The 20,447-nt window shown below is 32.3% G+C and overlaps 2 protein-coding genes, 1 long non-coding RNA gene and 1 pseudogene across 5 annotated transcripts; all 4 read right to left on the reverse strand.

Moving 5' to 3' along the window:
• Positions 1 to 1,459: 1,459 nt before the first annotated feature.
• Positions 1,460 to 6,842, reverse strand: LOC106419619 (putative F-box/FBD/LRR-repeat protein At5g22670). Its single transcript, XM_013860434.3, has 3 exons — positions 2,165 to 6,842; positions 1,945 to 2,085; positions 1,460 to 1,833 (listed from the first exon to the last, which is right to left on the reverse strand). Exons 1-3 carry the CDS (start codon positions 3,149 to 3,151, stop codon positions 1,489 to 1,491), a joined length of 1,473 nt encoding a protein of 490 aa, XP_013715888.1. The 5' UTR covers positions 3,152 to 6,842; the 3' UTR covers positions 1,460 to 1,488.
• A 2,380-nt stretch (positions 6,843 to 9,222) lies between these two features.
• LOC106348420 lies at positions 9,223 to 11,710 on the reverse strand. Of its 3 annotated transcripts, none has more exons than XR_001270911.3 (9): positions 11,517 to 11,710; positions 11,177 to 11,324; positions 10,764 to 11,024; positions 10,602 to 10,683; positions 10,392 to 10,514; positions 9,953 to 10,261; positions 9,754 to 9,877; positions 9,604 to 9,655; positions 9,223 to 9,525 (listed from the first exon to the last, which is right to left on the reverse strand). It is a non-coding gene; the product is annotated as an uncharacterized LOC106348420 (long non-coding RNA). The 3 variants fall into 3 exon arrangements; XR_007331577.1 differs by having other exon boundaries at positions 11,177 to 11,427; positions 11,517 to 11,704; XR_001270909.3 differs by lacking the exon at positions 11,517 to 11,710 and having other exon boundaries at positions 11,177 to 11,506.
• Positions 11,711 to 12,848: 1,138 nt separating this feature from the next.
• On the reverse strand, positions 12,849 to 14,811 carry LOC106419620 (annotated as a pseudogene).
• Positions 14,812 to 15,004: 193 nt separating this feature from the next.
• Positions 15,005 to 17,131, reverse strand: LOC106419679 (FBD-associated F-box protein At5g22730-like). The gene is made up of 3 exons (XM_013860487.3): positions 15,776 to 17,131; positions 15,546 to 15,698; positions 15,005 to 15,471 (listed from the first exon to the last, which is right to left on the reverse strand). Exons 1-3 carry the CDS (start codon positions 16,781 to 16,783, stop codon positions 15,178 to 15,180), a joined length of 1,455 nt encoding a protein of 484 aa, XP_013715941.1. The 5' UTR covers positions 16,784 to 17,131; the 3' UTR covers positions 15,005 to 15,177.
• Between the last annotated feature and the right edge of the window lie 3,316 nt (positions 17,132 to 20,447).

The following is a 20,447-nucleotide window of genomic DNA, read 5'->3' on the forward strand; positions in this document are numbered from 1 at the left end:
CTTAATATGCGTAGGCAACATCGTACCAGATTAAAGTGAACATGAATCTATTCGAAACTGTAGCAGAAAAAACATCTGAGCTGGAGAAACTTAGAGAACAAGAAATATCGCTTAATGGATTTAGGGTTACTTGATTTTCTGAAATTAATTAGAGAAGTGTAGAGTAAGATTGTTGAACAAGAAAGGTCTTACCGCACTGGAGCTCTCTCGCTGCCTCTCAGATTGACTAGTAGCTTCAGCAGATTCGGTTCTAGGGTTTAATTAAGGTTTCTAAATATTCTTTGGATCCTAAGAATTCTCTTTACATTAATATACGTAATCTTTTTTCGCGTGAGATTGTTTGCTTGGAATACTTCAAGAATATACGTAATACATTAATTTTTAAAATAATATTCTTTCGGTTTCGCAAAAATAAATTTAAATAGGTATAAATTGTATTGTTATTCCAAAATGATATTTTTTGTGTCACAATAAAAAAAATGAAACTCTTTTTAAAACAGAGAAAGTATAAAATATGTAAGAAAATCAAGAAATACACCTAACCGTATTTCTACCAATAGAAAAATAAATTAGAAAATAAAATTAATAAATTCTGCATTGAAATGATAAAACAATATTTATTTTGCAACGAAATTAATATGAAACGGAAGGATTATTATTTTTCATCAAAGACCTAACCAAATCTCAACTGAAGCAAGTTTACAATTTTCTAAACCATTGTAAAATCCAGTCCTGGTTCCTTCTTCCCAAAACCAACAACCTGAAATATAATTAAACTTCAACCAAACCGAATCAACCAAAAATTCGACTGCTATGAGTCTTCACTGTCTACCAGGAAACTACTATTTAAAGGTCTTGAAAAATACGAACATTCATCACTTCTCAAACCAGAGTAAAAATCCAATTCTTGTTCTTAAAATTGAAACTGCAAGCGTTACAAAAAAGTGTAGTATCTCATCATAGTTTGAGAGAAGTCTATTCTAACTCTTCAAGTTGAACAACAACTTCACAAGAAGGAGAGCATCTCCTCTACATACTCTAGTGATGACAGAAAACACCGATGTACTGATGAAGGTTTTATCTCCGCCGCTTTCTCATCCCGAGAATAATAATAATCCTAAATAAAACACAACATACCAAGGTGAAATAATGAATGAATATAACGAAACAGATTCCTTTGAAGTCTTTGACTTGTGAAAGTCATTACCAGCACCAAGACGAGTGAATTTTGATTTGGACAGCTCTCAAGAAGAGTTGGCAGCAATTCCAGACATGGCATAAAAAGTTTGGTTACTGAAATTATTTTTCATCAAAGACCTGACCAAATCTCAAGCAATTTTACAATTTTCCAAAAAATAGTATAATCCAGTCCTGGTTCCTTTTTCACAAAACCAACAATCTGAAATATAATTAAACTCCAACCAAACTGAATCGAACCAAAAAAATCGACTGCTAATGAGTCTTTACTGTCTACCAGGCAACTTCTACTTAAAGGTCTTTAAAAAAACAACCATTCATCAATTCAGAGTAAAAATCCAATCCTTGAAAAGTGTCTTCTAACTCTTCAACAACAACTTCACAAGGAGAGCATCTCCTCAATCTCAAGAGTTGCATGCAAATGTTTGACTCGTTGTTCATTATCCCACGACGCAAACGCATCTTAATCTTCTTGAGCACTGCCGAATTCTCCAGGAAGTACTTCACTAGTTCGATTTCAGCTACAGCTCCTCTTATCGGTGTTCTTATCTCAACGCACTCCAGTGATAATCTTAAACATTCCGGAGCTGATGATGAGAAAATAAGTAGTTCCTCCTTCCTAAAATTATTCAACTCCTACATATAAAATCATTCAAGCAATATAGATGAACTAAAACATCAGTTTTATATTTTATCATATAATGATGTAAATAAAAACCATATAATATGAAGGTAAAGTTTCATCACCAAGACAAGGGATTTGAGATTTGGACAGCTCTCAAGAATGTTCGGCAAATTTCCCAAATCAGAGTTAGACAAGACCGCATGTAATCTGATCAAGTAAGGAAACTGAGGCAGTGGTTCATGTTTCAAGTAGAGACATATGCACTGCAAACACATTAAAAAAAACTTTTCATTCAAAATGCTCAATTAATCAAATCCATTGACACACATATATAATATATACCTCTAAAGTTGTTAGACTTATAGTCATGTCCCTTACGCTCGAAAGCATGCTGAAGAAACTTCTCAATGCACTTCTCTTTGAGGAGTCAATTAAAGTTGTTTGACCACTTCTTTCCACATCAAAACTGACATCAATGTCTACCTTGGCAGATGAACTCAAACTGCTTATTACATAACTTGTGAACTTGTTATCTTTAAGACTCAAATAGTTGAGTCCAGGAGCATCAATCACAGCAACCCTACAAGCTTTGTACCACCACTCCCTACCACTAAGAACAACTACGAGACTCTTTAATGACTGAGAACGCACTCGTAAAACCTCAAAGTTGTACACTGTATCTCCTTTTCTAACAACTGTTAAATCTTCAAGAACCGGGCAAGATGAGACGAGATTCTCAAGAAGAGCATCACTAGCGTATATGTTTTCTACTAGATGCATGGTATTGAGAAGAGGTAGAGAAACGTACTGGGAATCAGCCAATGGCACGTTTTGGAGTTTCAAGGATACTAGAGTCTCACACGTGTAGATGCTTAGTGGCATCATCTCCACAATCCAAGGATATGAGATATCTAGATGTTGAACTTTACGTGTAACTGCTTTGTTGATCCAATCTGTTATCAAGTAATAGGGATCAAGATAACCTCTCACAAAAGCAAGGTCCCATGATGACTCTATAAAGATCTCTTGAATAGGTCTTTTAGAGACCAAATCAAGTTTGAGCTTGTGTAAGCATGATGAGCCCTTAGAGAAATCTAGAAACCAAGAGATGAAGCTTGCAAAGGCAGTGAAGTTAGGGAAATCATCAGTGTGCAAATCCAAGACAGGAGTCGAAAGCCAGATAGTTCTCCATCTGGTGGACAAAACACTAGTCACTACAGCCGTCTTTGTAGGAACATCAGAGAGTATCTGACAGAGCAAGTGATCAGGTAATAAGCTTATCATGTCTTCTCCAGTCCTGCGACGACATGCTACTCCTCTCTCGCTCATTGTTTTCTTTCAGGTTCAGACACAAGACCTGCATCACAGTACGAAACTGAAAGGGCTTAACACAAAAGCTATTTGAATCTTTAGTTAATATGCATAGGCAACATCGCACTAGAGTAAAATGAACATGAATACATTCAAAAGTAGAGGAGTGAAGAAATCAAAGCACGAGAAACTTAGAGAACAAGCAATATTGCTTAATGGATTAGGGTTATGTAGAGAAGTGTAGAGTAAGATTGTTGAACAAGAAAGGTAGGTCTAACCACACTGGTGCTCTCTCGTTGCCTCTCAGATTCACTAGTGGCTTCGGCAGATTCGTCTTCTCTAGGGTTTGGATTACTAAATATTGTTTGGTTCTGTTGAAATCTTTACATTTATATACGAGATCTGTTTTCGCGCGATATTTTTGGCATAGATAACATCAAGAATATATTAAATGCGCAAAAATACAGTACTTAATTTAATTCTATAAATAATACTTCCCTTTATCTCAAAATAATATATACTAGTGGTGTGCCCGCGCTACGCGCGGGTTGTCTATATTTTTAAAATATTTTTCTTGTTATATTCCTTTTGTAAATATATTTTATTTTTTTATAAGGAATTATTTTGAGTTGATATATTTTGTGTCAGTACTAAACTTTTTTTACCTAAACTACTTATATATAAAAACAAAAGGAGTATGATCTAAGCTAGGTATAAGTTATTAGAATTGTTTATTCTTAGGAGACAATAGAATTAGTAAACGGTTTAAAGGAAGAAAAAAATACAATTATGATTTTTTTAAACTTACAACCCCTTTTCTATATTGTAAAGATGTCTGAAATCATAGATGTGTTTTCCTGCATAGTGGATAGCTTATGTTTCTACAAACCCATTCATTAATGAAGTAAAAATGAAAATTATGACCGCAAGTAGGAGAGCATAGGTTGTTTCTATAGTTGTAATTTCTGAAGCGTATAGTGCATGTATTGTATTTTTGTTCTGTCATCGGATGCCTAATAGTTTTCTCAAATTGGTGATGATAAGGTTGATATCTAGTCTTACAATTGTGTTGGAATTATTGTACGTGATGGGAAGAGTAAAATTAAAATCAGCAGTTATGTTATATTGTTGCTGGCTGTCATGACGTATTGGCTATTCTCGTGAATAAGGAAGCTGGAGTTGGGATGGTGAATCTCATGGTACGTTAAATTGTATATTCTTTATGTATTTTTCATTTGATTTATACTTTCTTTATTTTCTCTTTCTGTAGTTTTTTTTGTGTTTTATATTTAAAGATATCAGTAATATATGAGTTTTGATTTAGAAGTTATCTTACTTCATTGAAAACTGAAAGTGGATAGATTTAAATATTTGATTGGAATCAATAAATTTATAGTTGTGCTTTATATCATAACTTTTGTGATTATTTGAAAAAATTCTACGCTTCGCACAATGTTTTTTATTTTTTTAACAGCTATTTTGTAATTTTAGTTTTAGTTATGTGTTAACTTTTGTTGTGATTTTCAAGAAATTTCTTATTTTTTCTAAATTTGAGTTTCACGACCATTAAAATGGGAAAAATCCATGAGATACATCATTTAATAAATGGATTCCTTTAACTTTTTGTATTTATGAAATATTTTATTTGGTTGGAAATCGTATTCTCTTGGTTGTTTATTCATGTTGCATTGTATGATAGAAGTAATTGTATACTCCCTCCGTTTTTTTATATAAGTCATTTTAGAGAAATTTTTTTGTTCCAAATTATATGTCGGTTTTCTATGTAAAATTTATTAATAACTAATGTTGTATGGCCAATGATAATATATCTTCTATTTTTTTATTGATTGAATTGTGGTTAAGTAAATAATTAATGATTTTTTGTTTAAAAAATATAAGAAATTAATGATTTTCTTAATCTACGTGCATAGCTGTAAAACGACTTATATAAAACGACGGAGGGAGTAATATTTTAGATGTTTTTTTTAAATGGCTTTTTTGTTGTTGTTTGTGTTACTTTGTAGTATTGTACGTTTAGTTTTTTGGTTATGTTTTAAATATTTGTTGTGTAATCGAGGATATTTGTGAGATTGTGATGGCTCTTTGGTTGTGTTGTATCTTGGAGATATAATTGTGAGCTATCAATTTAATATAATATGTGTTTTTCCTTCGTGTGATCTAGTTTTTGATTTGTTAATTTTTATAAATTAAATTTTCTCATTTCTTTGAAGAAAAATAACATAACAACTGTTCTTTAAATCATAAAACAACATTTTTGTTTGTTTATATTGGTATATAAGGTGTTGCATATGTTTTCAAATGGTATACCGACATGTTATTTTTATCTTTGTATTTTTATAATTTATCATGTAACACCTAATTCATCATATAATTTATCTTTGAAATTTTGATCTTGTACAGTTATTGTTTATATTCTTCTAGCATTGGTCATTGTATCCTTAACTTGTTTTCTAATTAAGTTTCCAGATTATGTATTTTAAATTTCTGACTCTGCCAAGCACAACATTATTATATCATTTGTCCTACGAACGATATATAAACTTTCTGTAGTCATGTGGAAATGATGAATTATAAAAAAAAATGTGGAAACGATGAAGCCTTATGTTGATGTAGTTGTGATGAAAATAGTCATTACTGAGTGATTCATAATTAAAATTTCAAATAATGATAAATAATCATTGGAAGTCCAATCCAATTGAGAGGCGTTAACTCAATTAGTTAAAAAGATATTCTTCCAATATTTATTAGTCAGTCCAAGTTTTATGCTATTAATATGATGATATACAGTAAAAATGTATAAATTAATAATATTCGAATTATGGTATTTTATTAATTTAGAGATTTATTAATTTACAAAAAATATTTTTTTTTGTTTTTTTTTGTTTTCAACAAATATATTTTTTAAATAAAATATATTTGATTTTAGTATAAATACGTTAATTAATTTTTTTTGTAATTCAACGTTATATTGGTTTGATTAAATTAGTTTATGTATATAATATATGTTTCATAGAATTTAAATATGTTTTTAGATTTAATTTTACTAAATCTTATCAAATATATTAAATTTTTAATAAATTATAAAGACAGTTTCATTGAGAATATAAAATGAAAAATATAATGGTTTGTTTGTACATAAAAGTGTACATACATAAAAATTATTAGTTTATTATGTTTATTAATTTAATCGAGAGTTTATAGATTTTTCTAGTGTATGCCATGTTTGTAAATCTGTGATAAGCTCTTCTTTACAAATTTGGCGCTAAATATGAAAAATAATGTTACATATTAAAGCTCGCAATTAAAATATACCAGTGCAAATAGGAAATTTTTATCTATGGCTATAGGAAATAAAAATCTAAATCTTATACATGTATTTGTATAATCTTTTAACAATCAAATTAATAAACTTAGGAAGTTGACAAAAAGAACAAAATAAAAAGAAAATGGATGATTTTATTTAATCGAGAATGTACTTGGCGGTCCAAATTGTATGAATCATTAACCAAAGCCAATGGATCAGATCCCTTATATATTAATTGAGGAACATTTGAAAAGATGTAACCTCAATTTTGTATTAATTAAAAGAGGCCCCAATGCATAGGTGGCACTCAATTAGGTAGTCAATTACATTCAATTGAAAAATAAGTAGGTCCACATTCGATTTTTATATGTTGTTAGATACATAAGTTGGTCAAACTATATGATATAATGATATGATATGATATTTTCTTTCCTTAAATAAAACCTACGGAATTACCATAAATGACTAATATATATATGACAATTAATGATTTTAATAATAAAGATTTGATAACAATGTATATCTCCTCCATCACTTTTTGTTTAATTTTATATTATTAAAATAAATTAAACAATCAAATTAGCTATAAAAATAAAATTTAGATTTTTTCGTATATGTTATATTTTGAATTTTTAAAAACGACAATAAATGACTAAAACTATTAAAATTATTATGTTAAAAATTAATGATCAATAGTTTAACATTTTTATTATAAGAAGATACACATGATTTTAAAACCATATGAGCAAAAAATATCATTTAATAATAAAATAAATATATATATATATATATTAAACACTATATACCATAAGATTACATAAATATTTTAATATTAAAACTTTCAATGAATTTTCAAGAACATTTATAAATTATAAACTTATTAAAGATTTCAGATTGAAAATTTTGTTATCGATGATTTAAATATTTTGTTATAAAACGATGTGAACGATCATAGAACCGTATGATTATAAATTCCTATTTAATAAATAACTATACAAAATATACTATTCCTAGAAAAATAGGTTGGTCCATCTTAACTTATATTACACTTTTTGCTAAACTAACTACCGAATTGATAAATAACGTACCAAAAAATGTTTTGCACTTTCCTTAAATAAAAGCTACGAAATTACCTAATATGATTAACGTATATGTGAAAATTAATTATAATGAATAATAAATATTTGATAACAATTTTTGTTTCTTAGTTCTTTTTTTTAATTTTATATTATTAAAATATATTTAAAAATCACATTAAATATATAATAAAAACATTTAAAAATTTTCTTATATGTTATATTTTAAATTTTTCAAAACGTCTATAAATTATTAGAAATTTGAAGATCCCCACTCTGAAAATTTTGTGATCAATAGATTATTTTTTTTGTCATAATAAGTTACAAATGATCATAAAATTGTATTAATATGAACTTTTATTTAATATTATAAGAAGATACACATTATTTTAAAACCATATGAGTAAAAAAATATCATTTAATAATAAAACATATATATATATATAGATTATACTATATACCATAAGATTACATAAATATTTTAATATTAAAACTTTCAATGAATTTTCAAAAACATTTATAATTTATAAACTTATTAAAGATTTCACATTGAAAATTTTGTTATCGATGATTTAAATATTCAGTTATAAAATGATATGAATGATCATAGAACTGTATGATTAAAAATTCTCATATAATAAATGACTATATAAAATATACTATTCTTAGAAAAATAGGTTGGTCCATCTTGACTTACATTATATATTTTATTAAACTAACTATCGAATTGATAAATAATCTACCAAACTTTTTTTTGCACTTTCCTTAATTAGAAGCTACGAAATTACCTAATATGATTAACGTATATATGAAAATTAATTATTATGAATAATAAATATTTGAGAACAATTTTGGTATCTTAGTTCTTTTTTTTTAATTTTATATTATTGAAAGATATTAAAAAATCACATTAAATATATAATAAAAACATTTTTATTTTTTCTTATATGTTATATTTGAATTTTTCAAAACGTCTATATATTATTAGAAATTTGAATATTCCCACTCTGAAAATTTTGTGATCAATAGATTATTTTTTTGTTATAATAAGTTACAAATGATCATAAAATATAACGCATATGAATTTTTATTTAATAAATATTCAAACTAAATAATATATATATATATATATATATATATATATATATATATATATATATATATATACACTAATGATTTAAAGCAACAAGATTGGCTGATCAATTTAGTCGTCCAGTTGAAATCTTTCAAAAGTATGTGAAAGACTAAAGTCAAAATAAATATGGATTTAGAATAGTAGTTATATTTTACTAACCAAATACCGAAAAAACCGAACCGAACCGAACCGAACCAACCCGATATCCGGATTGAACACCTGTAATCCAAATGAAGCCAAACTATTGTTTCATTCTCAAAAATATAATAAAAATAATAACTTAATCCCGCGCAAGGCGCGGGTCTTATCCTAGTATTCTGTTATTCGCAAGTACTTTATAAAATTGAGAGTATAGCTCGATTATTTTCCCATGCAACAATATTTTGTTATCATGTTTCGCAGGAATAATTAAGAATTCTGATACTTTTAGTGAAGACATACAAAGTTCCAAATGTTAAACCTGTAGCCTGGTGACTGTTAAACGACGATGTGTACAGATGAAAGATGGTCTCTGCTAGTTGGAGACCTATTGAGTACTTTTCCTCGTTGTTTATGTTTCAAGTGATAGTGTAATTAAATGAAGAGAAACAGTTTGAAGAAATTTATGTATCAAAGCTTTGACTCTATGAACCAAGCTGTGTACTAAACGAATTTGTTCTTATTGTTTAAAGAAACGTGGGAGGATGAACCCTTTTTGATAGCTATTATTGATTACTAAAACAAAGTAATCTATGTATCTTGTGCCAACCTTTTTGATAGCTATTCCTAGCAATGTGGCTGTCCTTTTTAGATTTGTCTCCAGTCAGTTGATTTGGCCTTTATTTTAAAAAACTGGAGTGCTGTCCCAAGCCGTTACCTGCAATGTATGCAGAGAAAGCGAGGCTGATATTTCGATCGAACTTTCATTATTAGGAGAGGTTTATAAGTGACTTACTTGACCTGAGACAATATTTGTGTGGTCTGACAACGACAGTTCCACACGCTACCTGTAGACAGCAAAGGTAACATCTTAGAACATTAGTCTTTGGGAGTACATGGCTTGGGGTTATTATATGTGAAAGATACAAAATCGACAATTCATGACCTCAGACAACCCTCAGCATCGGTCTTATCACAAAACATACAGGAGTTTCTTTGAACATTTGGAGCAGCCAATATAACACCAACTGAACACCGGTCACTTTGGCTGTGCAGAGAAACTCAATTATCTGTGAAACATAGAATAACATGTAGAATGAGCAGAGTAATTTCCAAGAGTCTTCAACTTAGATAGACACGTTCACCTGAGGGTGTGCAGTGATAACATATTCATTTAGCTCAGAAACGGCGAGTGGTTAAATTTTCTAGGCATGAACCACCTTTGATGAAGATGCTGTCTGCTCTGTTCCATCACCTGTTAATCTGAAAGAGGATAAGTTCAGACGGCAGTCAAAATAAGAAGGAAGAAAGATGCCCAATATACTTGATGTGCACGAAGTGGAGTTTATCTAATTAGAATAAAGACAATTTGCTTGCAAACTGCTATTTCCCAATAGCTGTCTCAGAGTCTAATAAGTATATATGTGTCCCAGATGTGGCGTTCAGAAACTGGCCTACAAAAAAAAGATATTGAGTTTAGTTAAAGCAATGGCTGTCCAGAAACACATGTTATGCAAGGAATTTGACTAAATCTATGTGTAAATGCAAAAAAAAAAAAGAAACATAAGCAGCTAGTTGTATCACCTCCAACTATCTTCGGATTTACTGGTGGCAACCACAATTTTTGGCTCAGACCCGTAGCTTTCGAATTTGTTATGAAATGCAAGAGGCAAAGAGTCAAATATACTAACACAGAAGTTCACATCCCTGCGAAGATGCAAATGATATTCAGTCACATGCTGTATACACAGGAATATAGAGGATAACAACTAAAGATTTAACAGTCCTAAGCACCTTTCTCAACGTATAGTTAGCATTACACAGTGTGTCCCCTGCGTACAGTCGTTGATTGTGCTCCTGATTGCACTGACCTCACCTACAAAAATGGTAAGTGGAAATACGTTAATAAAGGCTATTATATAAACCAACTACACTCTAAAATTCAAAAATATACACCATGGAGTTGTCTGTTGGTGTTCGCCATTGTAAGTAGCTGGTCGTATGGACAGAATCGAAACAGTTCAAAGAAGAATCCATGGGTCCTGAGTCTCATCTTTTTCCGCACACAGAACACATTTCTTACGAAGTGATCAAACTCATCTTGGTGAAGTGGCTGTTGTTTCTAGCAACATAAAAACACACAAAGCTTGTGCACTTGTCCTTCTTTCAGTATATTCTTGAAAGTATTAAGTCTATGTGTTGCAAGGGTACTTTGTACTGCAAGTAGCAAAAGTTTGGCTGTTAGTAAGATAAAGGTATTTTAAAAAGTATGTAGGTTGACTGCAAGTAGAAATATATTGGCTATTAGAAAGCCACGTTCTTGTACAATAAGTAATTTTTGTTTAAAAAAATAGTTAGCTTTCTAGTACCTTCTCGTCCAGTAACACCATGTCTACCACAATTAGTTCGCCTCCTTTCTGCAGAATGCGAGCCTCCTAGAATCAAAGCAGTCTAGTGACTACAACCTCCTTAGATTTGGAAAATCGCCATTACAGTGAGCTTCAGTTTGGCTAGGTCCTGGGTATCGTGTAAGATAGATAATCAAAAGTATAAGTCTCATATGCAGGAAGATGACGATAAAGCTTAGCAGAGAAACCGAAGGATCTCCATTCAATAGGACCTAGTGGGAATAATTGATTGGGAGACATAAATGAGGTTAGTTAATCCGGCGAGTAAATTCAGAGGAAGTAGTGGGGACGATGATAATACCGTAACTTCAACCGCCAATTAAGTTTTGTGATATTGGCCCAATCAAAACAGAAGCCCATCCATCACTTTCTTTCATCGAGAAAACAGAATTATAAACTAAAGATTTGTTGGACACATGGCGAATTTTAGAGCAGGGTGTGCTGAGGTGGAGGCCTGAGGAAAGTTTCTCAGCAACTTTATTATTATAGATAGATCTTTTACAGTTTTCACATATATTAACAAAACATATTACTCCTTCTGTTTCAAAATAATACATGTTTTAAAATTTTCACACATTAACAAAACATATCCAATTGTAGTAAATAGTAATAAATACATAGTTGGTATTATATATTTTCTATAATCTTAAATCAATAAGAATTCAGTAAATGCAATTAATATTTTTGAAGTTTACAATTAACAATTATTAATTGACAAAAATGTATTGAAACTATAAAATATGTACACTCAGGAATGTTAAACTTGCTGAGGGTGCAGAGATGGCTTAAGAGAATGACAAAAAAAATTGTGTAGTTATAGAATTCTCAAGCATCATTCATAACTACTGACCAAAAAGTTCACAAAGACATCACAAATAGAAACTTTAACAACAAAAGAAGAAGAAAAAAAAAACAAAACCAAGAATCCAAATGCAGTCTAACAAGCCAGCTTGAAAATGATACTCTTGTGTCTGATCATTTAAGTAGGATTAATTTGACACATGGTTGAAGGCCTGGGCAATGCAAGAAGATCCCTCAACATGTAAGACCCTTCTTCGGTTATGTACAACCCTTTTTCTGCTGTGGAGCATCTAATATCCAGAACAAGTTTTTTAAGAACCAGTGAGTTCTCTACAAAGTACCTTGCTACTTCCATTCTAGCAGGCCCTCTGTTGAAACGTTTTATCTCCTACATACTCTAGTGATGACAGCAAACACCGAGGTACTGATCATGAAGCTCTTATTTACGCTGCTTTCTCATCATTAGTATAAAAATCCTATATAAACACAACTACCAAAATGAATGAATATTAAGAAAATAGATCCTTTGAAATATTGAGTTGTTAAAGTCACTACTAGCACCAAGACGATTGAATTTAGATTTGGACAGCTCTCAAGAAGAGTTGGCAGCATTCCAGACATGACATAAAAAGCTTGCTTACCAATATTATTTTTAACCAAATCTCAACTGAATATACAATTTTCCAAATCATAGTAAAATCAAGTCCTGGTTCTTTCTTCACAAAACCAACAAACTGGAATATAAATAACCTCCAACCAAACCGAATCGAACCAAAATATTGAAATGATATCCAAAAAATTGAAATGCTATGAGTCTAACTGTCTACTAGACAATTACTACTTAGGATGTTGAAAAATACAAACATCACCAATTCTCAAACCAGAGTTAAAATCCAATTCTTGTTCTTAAAGTTGAAACTGCAAGTGTTACAAAAGTTATAGTATGTCATCATAGTTTGACAGAAGTCTCTTCTAACTCTTCAAGTTGAGCAACAACTTCACAAGAAGGAGAGCATCTCCTTAATCTCAAGAGTTGCATCAAGATGATTGACTCTTCGTTCATTCTCCAACAACGCAAGTACATCTTCAACTTCTTGAGCACTGCCGAATTCTCCAGGAAGTACGTCACTAGTTCGATTTCAGCTACATCTCCTCTTATCGGTGTTTTTATCTCAAGGTACTCAAGGGACGATCTTAAACATTTTGGAACTGATGATAGAATAAGTAGTTCCTCCTCCTTAAGATTAATCAACTCCTGCATATAAAATCATCCAATAAATATAGATGAATTTTAACATCAGTTTTTATATGATCATGATGATACGAATATATAAAACCATATATAATATACAGGTAAAAGTTTCATCACCAAGACAAGGGATTTGAGATTTTGACAGCTCTCAAGAATGTTTGCCAAATTTCCCAAATCAGAGTTATACAAGACCGCATGTAATCTGATCAAGTGAGGAAACTGAGGCAGTTGTTCATGTTTCAAGTAGACACATATGCCCTGCAAAACACGTTAAAAACTTTTCATTCAAAATGCTCAATTAATCAATCCATTGACACACATATGAAAATATTTGTATACCTCTAAAGTTGTTTGACTTATAGTCATGTCCCTTACGTTCGAGAGCATGGTGAAGAAACGTCTCACTACACGTCTCTTTGAGGAGTCAATTACATTTAGGTCAATGTCCACAATCAAAACTGACATCAGTGTCTACCTTGGTGGATGAACTCAAATTGCTTATTACATAACTTGTGAACTGGTTATCAATCACAACAACCCTACAATCTCTGTACCAACACTTTCTACCATCGAGATCAACTACGAGACTCTTTAACGACTGAGAACGCACACGTAGAACCTCAAGGTAGTCCTCTGTATATTTGTTTCTAACAACGGTTAAATCTTCAAGAACCGGACAAGATGAGATAAGCTTCTCAAGAAAGGCATCATTAGCGTAAGCATTGTCTACTAAATGCATGATCTTGAGACGAGGTAGAGAGACATACTCAGAATCAGCCAATGAGACATTAGAGAGTTTCAAGGAAACAAGAGTGACGCATGGTGTAGATGCTTAGTGGCATCATCTCCACAATCCAAGGATATAAGATATCTAGATGTTGAACTTTACGTGTAACTGCCTTGTTGATCCACTTTGTTATCAAGTAATAGGGTGATAGATAACCACTCAAAAAAGCAAGGTTCCATGATTCACTAGAGATATCTTGAAAGCGCAAAGCAAGTTTGAGCTTGTGTAAGCATGATGAGCCCGTAGATAAATCTAGATACCTAGAGATGAAGATCACGAAGGCAGTGAAGTTAGGGAAATCATCAGTGTGCAAATCCAAGAGAGGTATCGAAAGCCAGATAGTTCTCCATCTAGTGGACAAAACACTAGTCATAACAGCTGTCTTTGTATGAACATTATAGAGTATCTGACACAGCAAGTGATCAGGTAAGAAGCTTATTCTGTCTTCTTCGGTTCTGCAACCCGATGTTCCTCTTTTGCTCATTGTTTTGCTTCACGTTCAGACACAAGATCTGCATCACAGTACAAAACTGAAAGAACTTAACGCAAAAGTTATTTGAATCTTTGGTTAATACACATTACAGAAGAATATATATATGTGCAACATCGCACTAGAGTAAAATGAACATGAATACATTCCAAAGTAGAGGAAATAAGAAATCAAAGCAGGAGAAACTTAGAGAACAAACAATATTTTAATGGATTAGGTTTTCGAATTTATATAGAAAAGTGTATAGTAAGATTGTTGAAGAAGAAAGGTCTAACCACACCGGAGCTCTCTCTTTGCCTCTCAGATTCACTAGTGGCTTCGGCAGATTTGTTTTTTCGGGTCTAGGGTTTCTAAATATTGTTTGGTTCCGAAGAATTCTCTTTACATTATTAATTTGATTTTTAATATGAAAAAAAAGGTTATTAAACTTGCTGATGGTGCAGAGATGGCTTGAGAGAAGACAAACAAAAGCTGTGTAGTTATAGAATTCTCAAGCATCATCCATAACTAGTGACCAAAAATCCCACAAAGCCATCATAATAGAAACTTCAACAACAAAAGATAATACAAAACCAAGAATCCAAGTGCAGTTCTAACAAACCAGCTTGAGAATGCTAACTCTCGAGTCTTAATCATTTAAGTATGATCTGACACGCGCTTGATGGCCTGGGCAACGCAAGGAGATCCCTGAACATGGAAAACCCCTGTTCTGTGATGTAAAACCCTTTTTCCATGGTGGAGCATCCAATATCCAGAACAAGCTTTTTAAGCACCAGTGAGTTCTCCACAAAGTACCTTGCTACTTCCATTCTAGCAGCCTCTCCGTTGAAACGTTTTATCTCCACATTCTCTAGTGATGACTGCAGACACCGAGGTATCGATGAAGCTCTTATCTTCCGTGCTTTCCCATTCGATTTATAAAAATCCTATAAAAACAAACACAGATGAATGAATAAAAAAAAGGAAAACAGATGTATTTTTGAGTTGTGAAAGTCATTACCAGCACCAAGACGAGTGAGTTTAGATTCGGACATCTCTCAAGAAGGGTTGGCAGCATTTTCAGACATGACTTAGGAACCTTCAGTTTTAAACGAGAAAGGTTGCAAAACTGAGGGAGTAGCATTGGGTCGAACTCATTGTTGTAATGTAGAAACTGCTCACCAAAAAAACAGAAACAAGAGTGAGCTAAAACTTCATGAAGGTTCACTAGATGCAAAGAGAGCTATATACCTCCACAATATGAGCAGAGAGCTTCATATCAGTAACACCTGAGATGCTAGTAAAGAAGTTACGGATCATATCTCGCTTTGGTAAGTCTATTACATCAGCAGTATCATCATTCTCACCGAAGACGTAAACAATGTTGACATTGGTTAACGACCCTGAATTGGTGATGACTTTACTATCAGACAAATCATCTTCAAATTTCAAGTACTCGAGTCTCGGAGCATCAATGAAAACCCCTGTGCCATCTCTCCCAAACCCCTTATCGTCAAAGTCATCGTCTTCGCCAAACAAATAGTCTATATGAAGACTAGTCAACGACTTCGAGCACACTCGTAAAAACTTTATGTTGTCTGGTACCATTCTAGCAATGCTCAGATCCTCAAGAACGGGACAAGACGAGATAAACGACTCTAGTGTCACATCATTGGCGTATACATTGTGTTCTAACACCAATGTCTTGAGACAAGGTAAAGACACAGAGTCAACAAATTCACCTAAAGAGACACGATGGAGTCTTAGGTATACTAGCGTGTGGCATACGTAAAGGCTTCGGGGGATCGCTTCTAGAAGCTTACGGTTCACAAGACATTCAACATCGAGATGATTAAGTTTAGACGAAGACACAGAGTCTAACCACCGCGTGACGCATGGAGGATCGTTCACGTTCTTCTTAACACTCAGCTTCAGCTTGTGTAAGATCGAGTTTTGTTCTTTAGAGAAAGCTAGAAACTTATCGATGAAACTAACGAAGGAGTTGTGATTTGGGAACTCGTTGGCGTTCAGAACCAAGGAGGGGATCAAAAGGTAGAGACTTTTCCACCGTTTGGAGAGAACGCTGGTTCGGACAGCTTCCTTCGTTGTCGGGAGATGGGAGAGTATCTGAGAAAGCAGAGAATCGGGTAACTTGCTGATCGCGTCTTCTCTACGTCTTGAGTAACGTTTTGTGAAAAAGTAATCTTCAGGCCATATGTGGTCGCAGAATAGTTCCTCTTCCGAAAAGAAATCTTCCATTGGGATTCGGTTGCGAAACTGAACCGGAAGATTCGATTCACTGAGTCAACCTATGTGTGCTGACGCAATCACCACCCGATTGCGAAATGACCTGAGGGTTTTTATTATTTTCCGGAAGAGACGAAGAGGTGTAGTGGTCGCAGTCATCGGGTTTTAGATGGGCCTGGCCTGGCCCAAACATGTTTTTTTTATTGGGTTGTTAAAACAATTTAATTTTTCTTTCTTTTTTTCTTATTTCAATCATTGAGAAAATTTAGATTATTTGTAAAAAAATGTACAAATTTGTGTAAAAGACTCTCGATAATATTAATATTTGAAACTGAATAGTATAATCACTAGTTTTTTACTTCAAAACTAGGTGTTTTGCCCACGATGCGGGCTTAAACATTTTCATAAATTTTTGAAAAGTTTTTTTATACTATACTAGTTATATTGTGTTTTCCAAAAAAAATTCTTGCGATCAATTTAGTATCACCTATGCATTGTCTACTCTTGAATATATAAATATATATAATTCTAAATAATTAAATATTAAAATATTTTAGTGGTATAATTTAAACTTGGGTCTCTAGTCAAAAAACAAAATTTGTTTCCAATTTATGTAAAGAATATTATTTTTTTTGAATGAGCAAAGATTTAAGGATGGTTATTGGCAAATAAATGTTTGAGAACTTTAATTTTTTTTTTGAGATTCTACTGCTATAATAGTTTATAGGTTTTTGAAATATTACTAATTAATTGTTATTGATTCGAAGATTTTTAAATTTCATCAAAATTCTTTATTTATTTATGATAATAGTTTTTCATTCTATTTTAACAAAATTTAACGTTATTAAAATATAATTTACCTTTTTTATTCATAAGATACAACTTTTAAAATATTTTGGCAATTAAAATAATGGATGTAAGATTTAAAACCCGCTATGTAATTTGTTATTTGAATATCACAACAACAAATTACATAGCTGTAGAGTTTAGGTTTTTTTAGCTTTAAGTTTTGAGATTATTTTTTAGTGTTTAGAATTAGTAGAGTTTTAGGTTTAGGTAAGGTTTTAGGGTTAAGGTTAGGTAGGGTTTTAGGGTTAGGTTTAGCAGGGTTTAGGGTTATCAGGGTTTAGGGTTAGGTAGGGTTTATGGTTAGGTAGGGTTTTTAAGGTTTAGGGTTAGGAAAGGGTTAGGTAGGGTTTAGGGTATGTAGGGTTTAGGGTTTGTAGGATTTAGGGTTAGGTAGGGTTTAGAATTAGGTAGGGTTTTGGGTTAATTAAGGTTTAGGGTTAGTAGGGTTTAGGGTTAGGTAGGGTTTAGGGTTAAAAAAGGTTTAGCAGGTAGGGTTTAGGGTTAGGTAGGGTTTAGCAGGTAGGGTTTAGGGTTATGTAGGGTTAGGGTTAGGTAGGGTTTAGGGTTAGGTAGTGTTTAGGGTTAGAAAGGGTTTAGGGTTAGTAGGATTTAGGGCTAAAAAGGGTTTAGGGTTAGAAAGGGTTTAGGGTTAGGTAGGGTTTAAAATTAGGTAGGGTTTAGGATTATGTAGGGTTTAGGGTTAGGTAGGGTTTAGGGTTAGAAAGGGTTTAGGATTAGAAAGGGTTTAGGGTTTAAGGTTAGGTAGGGTTTAGGGTTAGGTAGGGTTTAGGACTAGAAAGGGTTTAAGGTTAGAAAGGTTTTAGGTTAGGTATGGTTTAGGTTAAGAAGGGTTAGTAGGGTTTAAGGTTATGTAGGGTTAGGTCGGGTTTAGGGTTAGTAGGGTTAGGTAGGGTTTAGGGTTAGGGTTAGTTAGGGTTTAGGGTTAGAAAGGTTTTAGAGTTAGGTAGGGTTTAGGTTAGGTAGGTTTTAGGGTTAGTAGGGTTTAGGGTTATGTAGGGTTTAGAATTAGGTAGGGTTTAGGGTTTGCAGGTTAGTAGGGTTTAAGGTTATGTAGGGTTAGGGTTAGGTAGGGTTTTGAATTAGGCAGGGTTTAGGGTTACAAAGGGTTTATGGTTAGTAGGATTTAGGGTTAGAAAGGGTTTAGGGTTAGAAAGGGTTTAGGGTTAGGCAGGGTTTAGGGTTAGAAAAGGTTTAGGGTTAGGTAGGGTTTAGGGTTCGGCAGGGTTTAGGGTTAGGTAGGGTTTAGGGTTAGAAAGGGTTTAGGGTAGGTAGGGTTTAGGGTTAGTAGGGTTTAGGGTAACCCCTACCTAACTCTAACCTTAAACCCTACCTAACCCTAACCCTAAACCCTACCTAACCTTAAACCCTACCTAACCCTAAACCCTACTAACCCTAAACCCTACCTAACCCTAAACCCTACTAACCCTAAACCCTACCTAACCAAACCCTACATAACCCTAAACCCTACTAACCTTTCCTTACCTAAACCCTACCTAACCAAAAACCTTTCTAACACTAAACCCTTTCTAGCCCTAAACCCTAGGTTTTAGGTAGGGTTTTAGGGTTAGGTAGGTTTAGGGTTAGGTAGGGTTTAAGGTTAAATAGGGTTTAGGGTTAGGTAGGGTTTACGTTTAGGTTAGGTAGGTTTACGGTTAGATAGGTTTAGTGTTTAGGTAGTAGGAAGGGTTTAGGGATTAGGGTTAGGTTTATGTAGGGTTTAGGGTTCGATAGTGTTAAGTTCTAGGTTTAGGTAGGGTTTAGGGTTAGGTAGGATTTAGGGTTTAGGTAGTAGGAAAGGTTTAGCGTTTGGTTTAGGTTGGATTTAGGTTTGGTTTAAAATAATGCTTAGGATTATAGGGTTTAGGATTTGTTTGTCTTTTTGTTTATCCATTTATTGTTGATTTTTTTGGATAAAATTTTATATTAATATTATTGATTCATAATTTTTTTTTATAATATTAAACTTTTTAACACGATTTTCAATGTTCTTAAAACAATATGTGTTTTTTTGAAAATGTTAAACTTGTTAACACGGTTTTCAATGTTCTTAAAACAATATGTGTTTTTTTCAAAATGTTAAACTTTTTAACGCGGTTTTTAATTATATAGTTAATAATTTTATTTAATTAATATTTAGTTATAGAATTTATGTTTTTATCTTTTTACTTAAAGATTTTTTCAGATAGCAATACAATGTATACAGAAGTTATCTATTTTTTAATTATATTTTCAAATTTTAGATAATTCTTACTATTCTTAATATTAATCAATTATCTAATCAAAATCAATTAAATTTCGTTTTTATTTTTTAATTTATTTATATATTTTATTCATTAAGGGTATAAACGATATTAACCGCTCTAATTTTCAACGTGAGAGCTCTGTTGCAAAAATTTACTTCGCAAATAATAGTATAGATTTTAAATTGTTATTTCCAATAACTGTTTTTAGAGATCTTGATGCCTATACCTGTTTTTCACAAGTGCATATTTGTACAGGACTAAACAACATTTACCTACGTTGGCGGGAAACAAAACCGTCATCTAAACAATGGCTTCTCCCTCCATTGACCTATGTTATGTAGCCATGTAGGAACAAAGCATCTGCTATATGAAACGGTCCCACGGCTTGAAATAGAATTCAAAAAATCTTAGAAGCTATATAAGGAGAAGCACCAAGGAGTCGTCATCATCATCATTCACTAGAGCTTAGAGGTTTTGTAGCTTGTTAGAATAATACGAGGCAGATAGCGCTTCCAAGATCATTAACTTGCTCCTTTGAAAATGTACCTTAATAAAAGGTATCA

Source organism: Brassica napus, chromosome A3 (assembly GCF_020379485.1).
Source record: "Brassica napus cultivar Da-Ae chromosome A3, Da-Ae, whole genome shotgun sequence".
NCBI classification, from domain to species: domain Eukaryota; kingdom Viridiplantae; phylum Streptophyta; class Magnoliopsida; order Brassicales; family Brassicaceae; genus Brassica; species Brassica napus.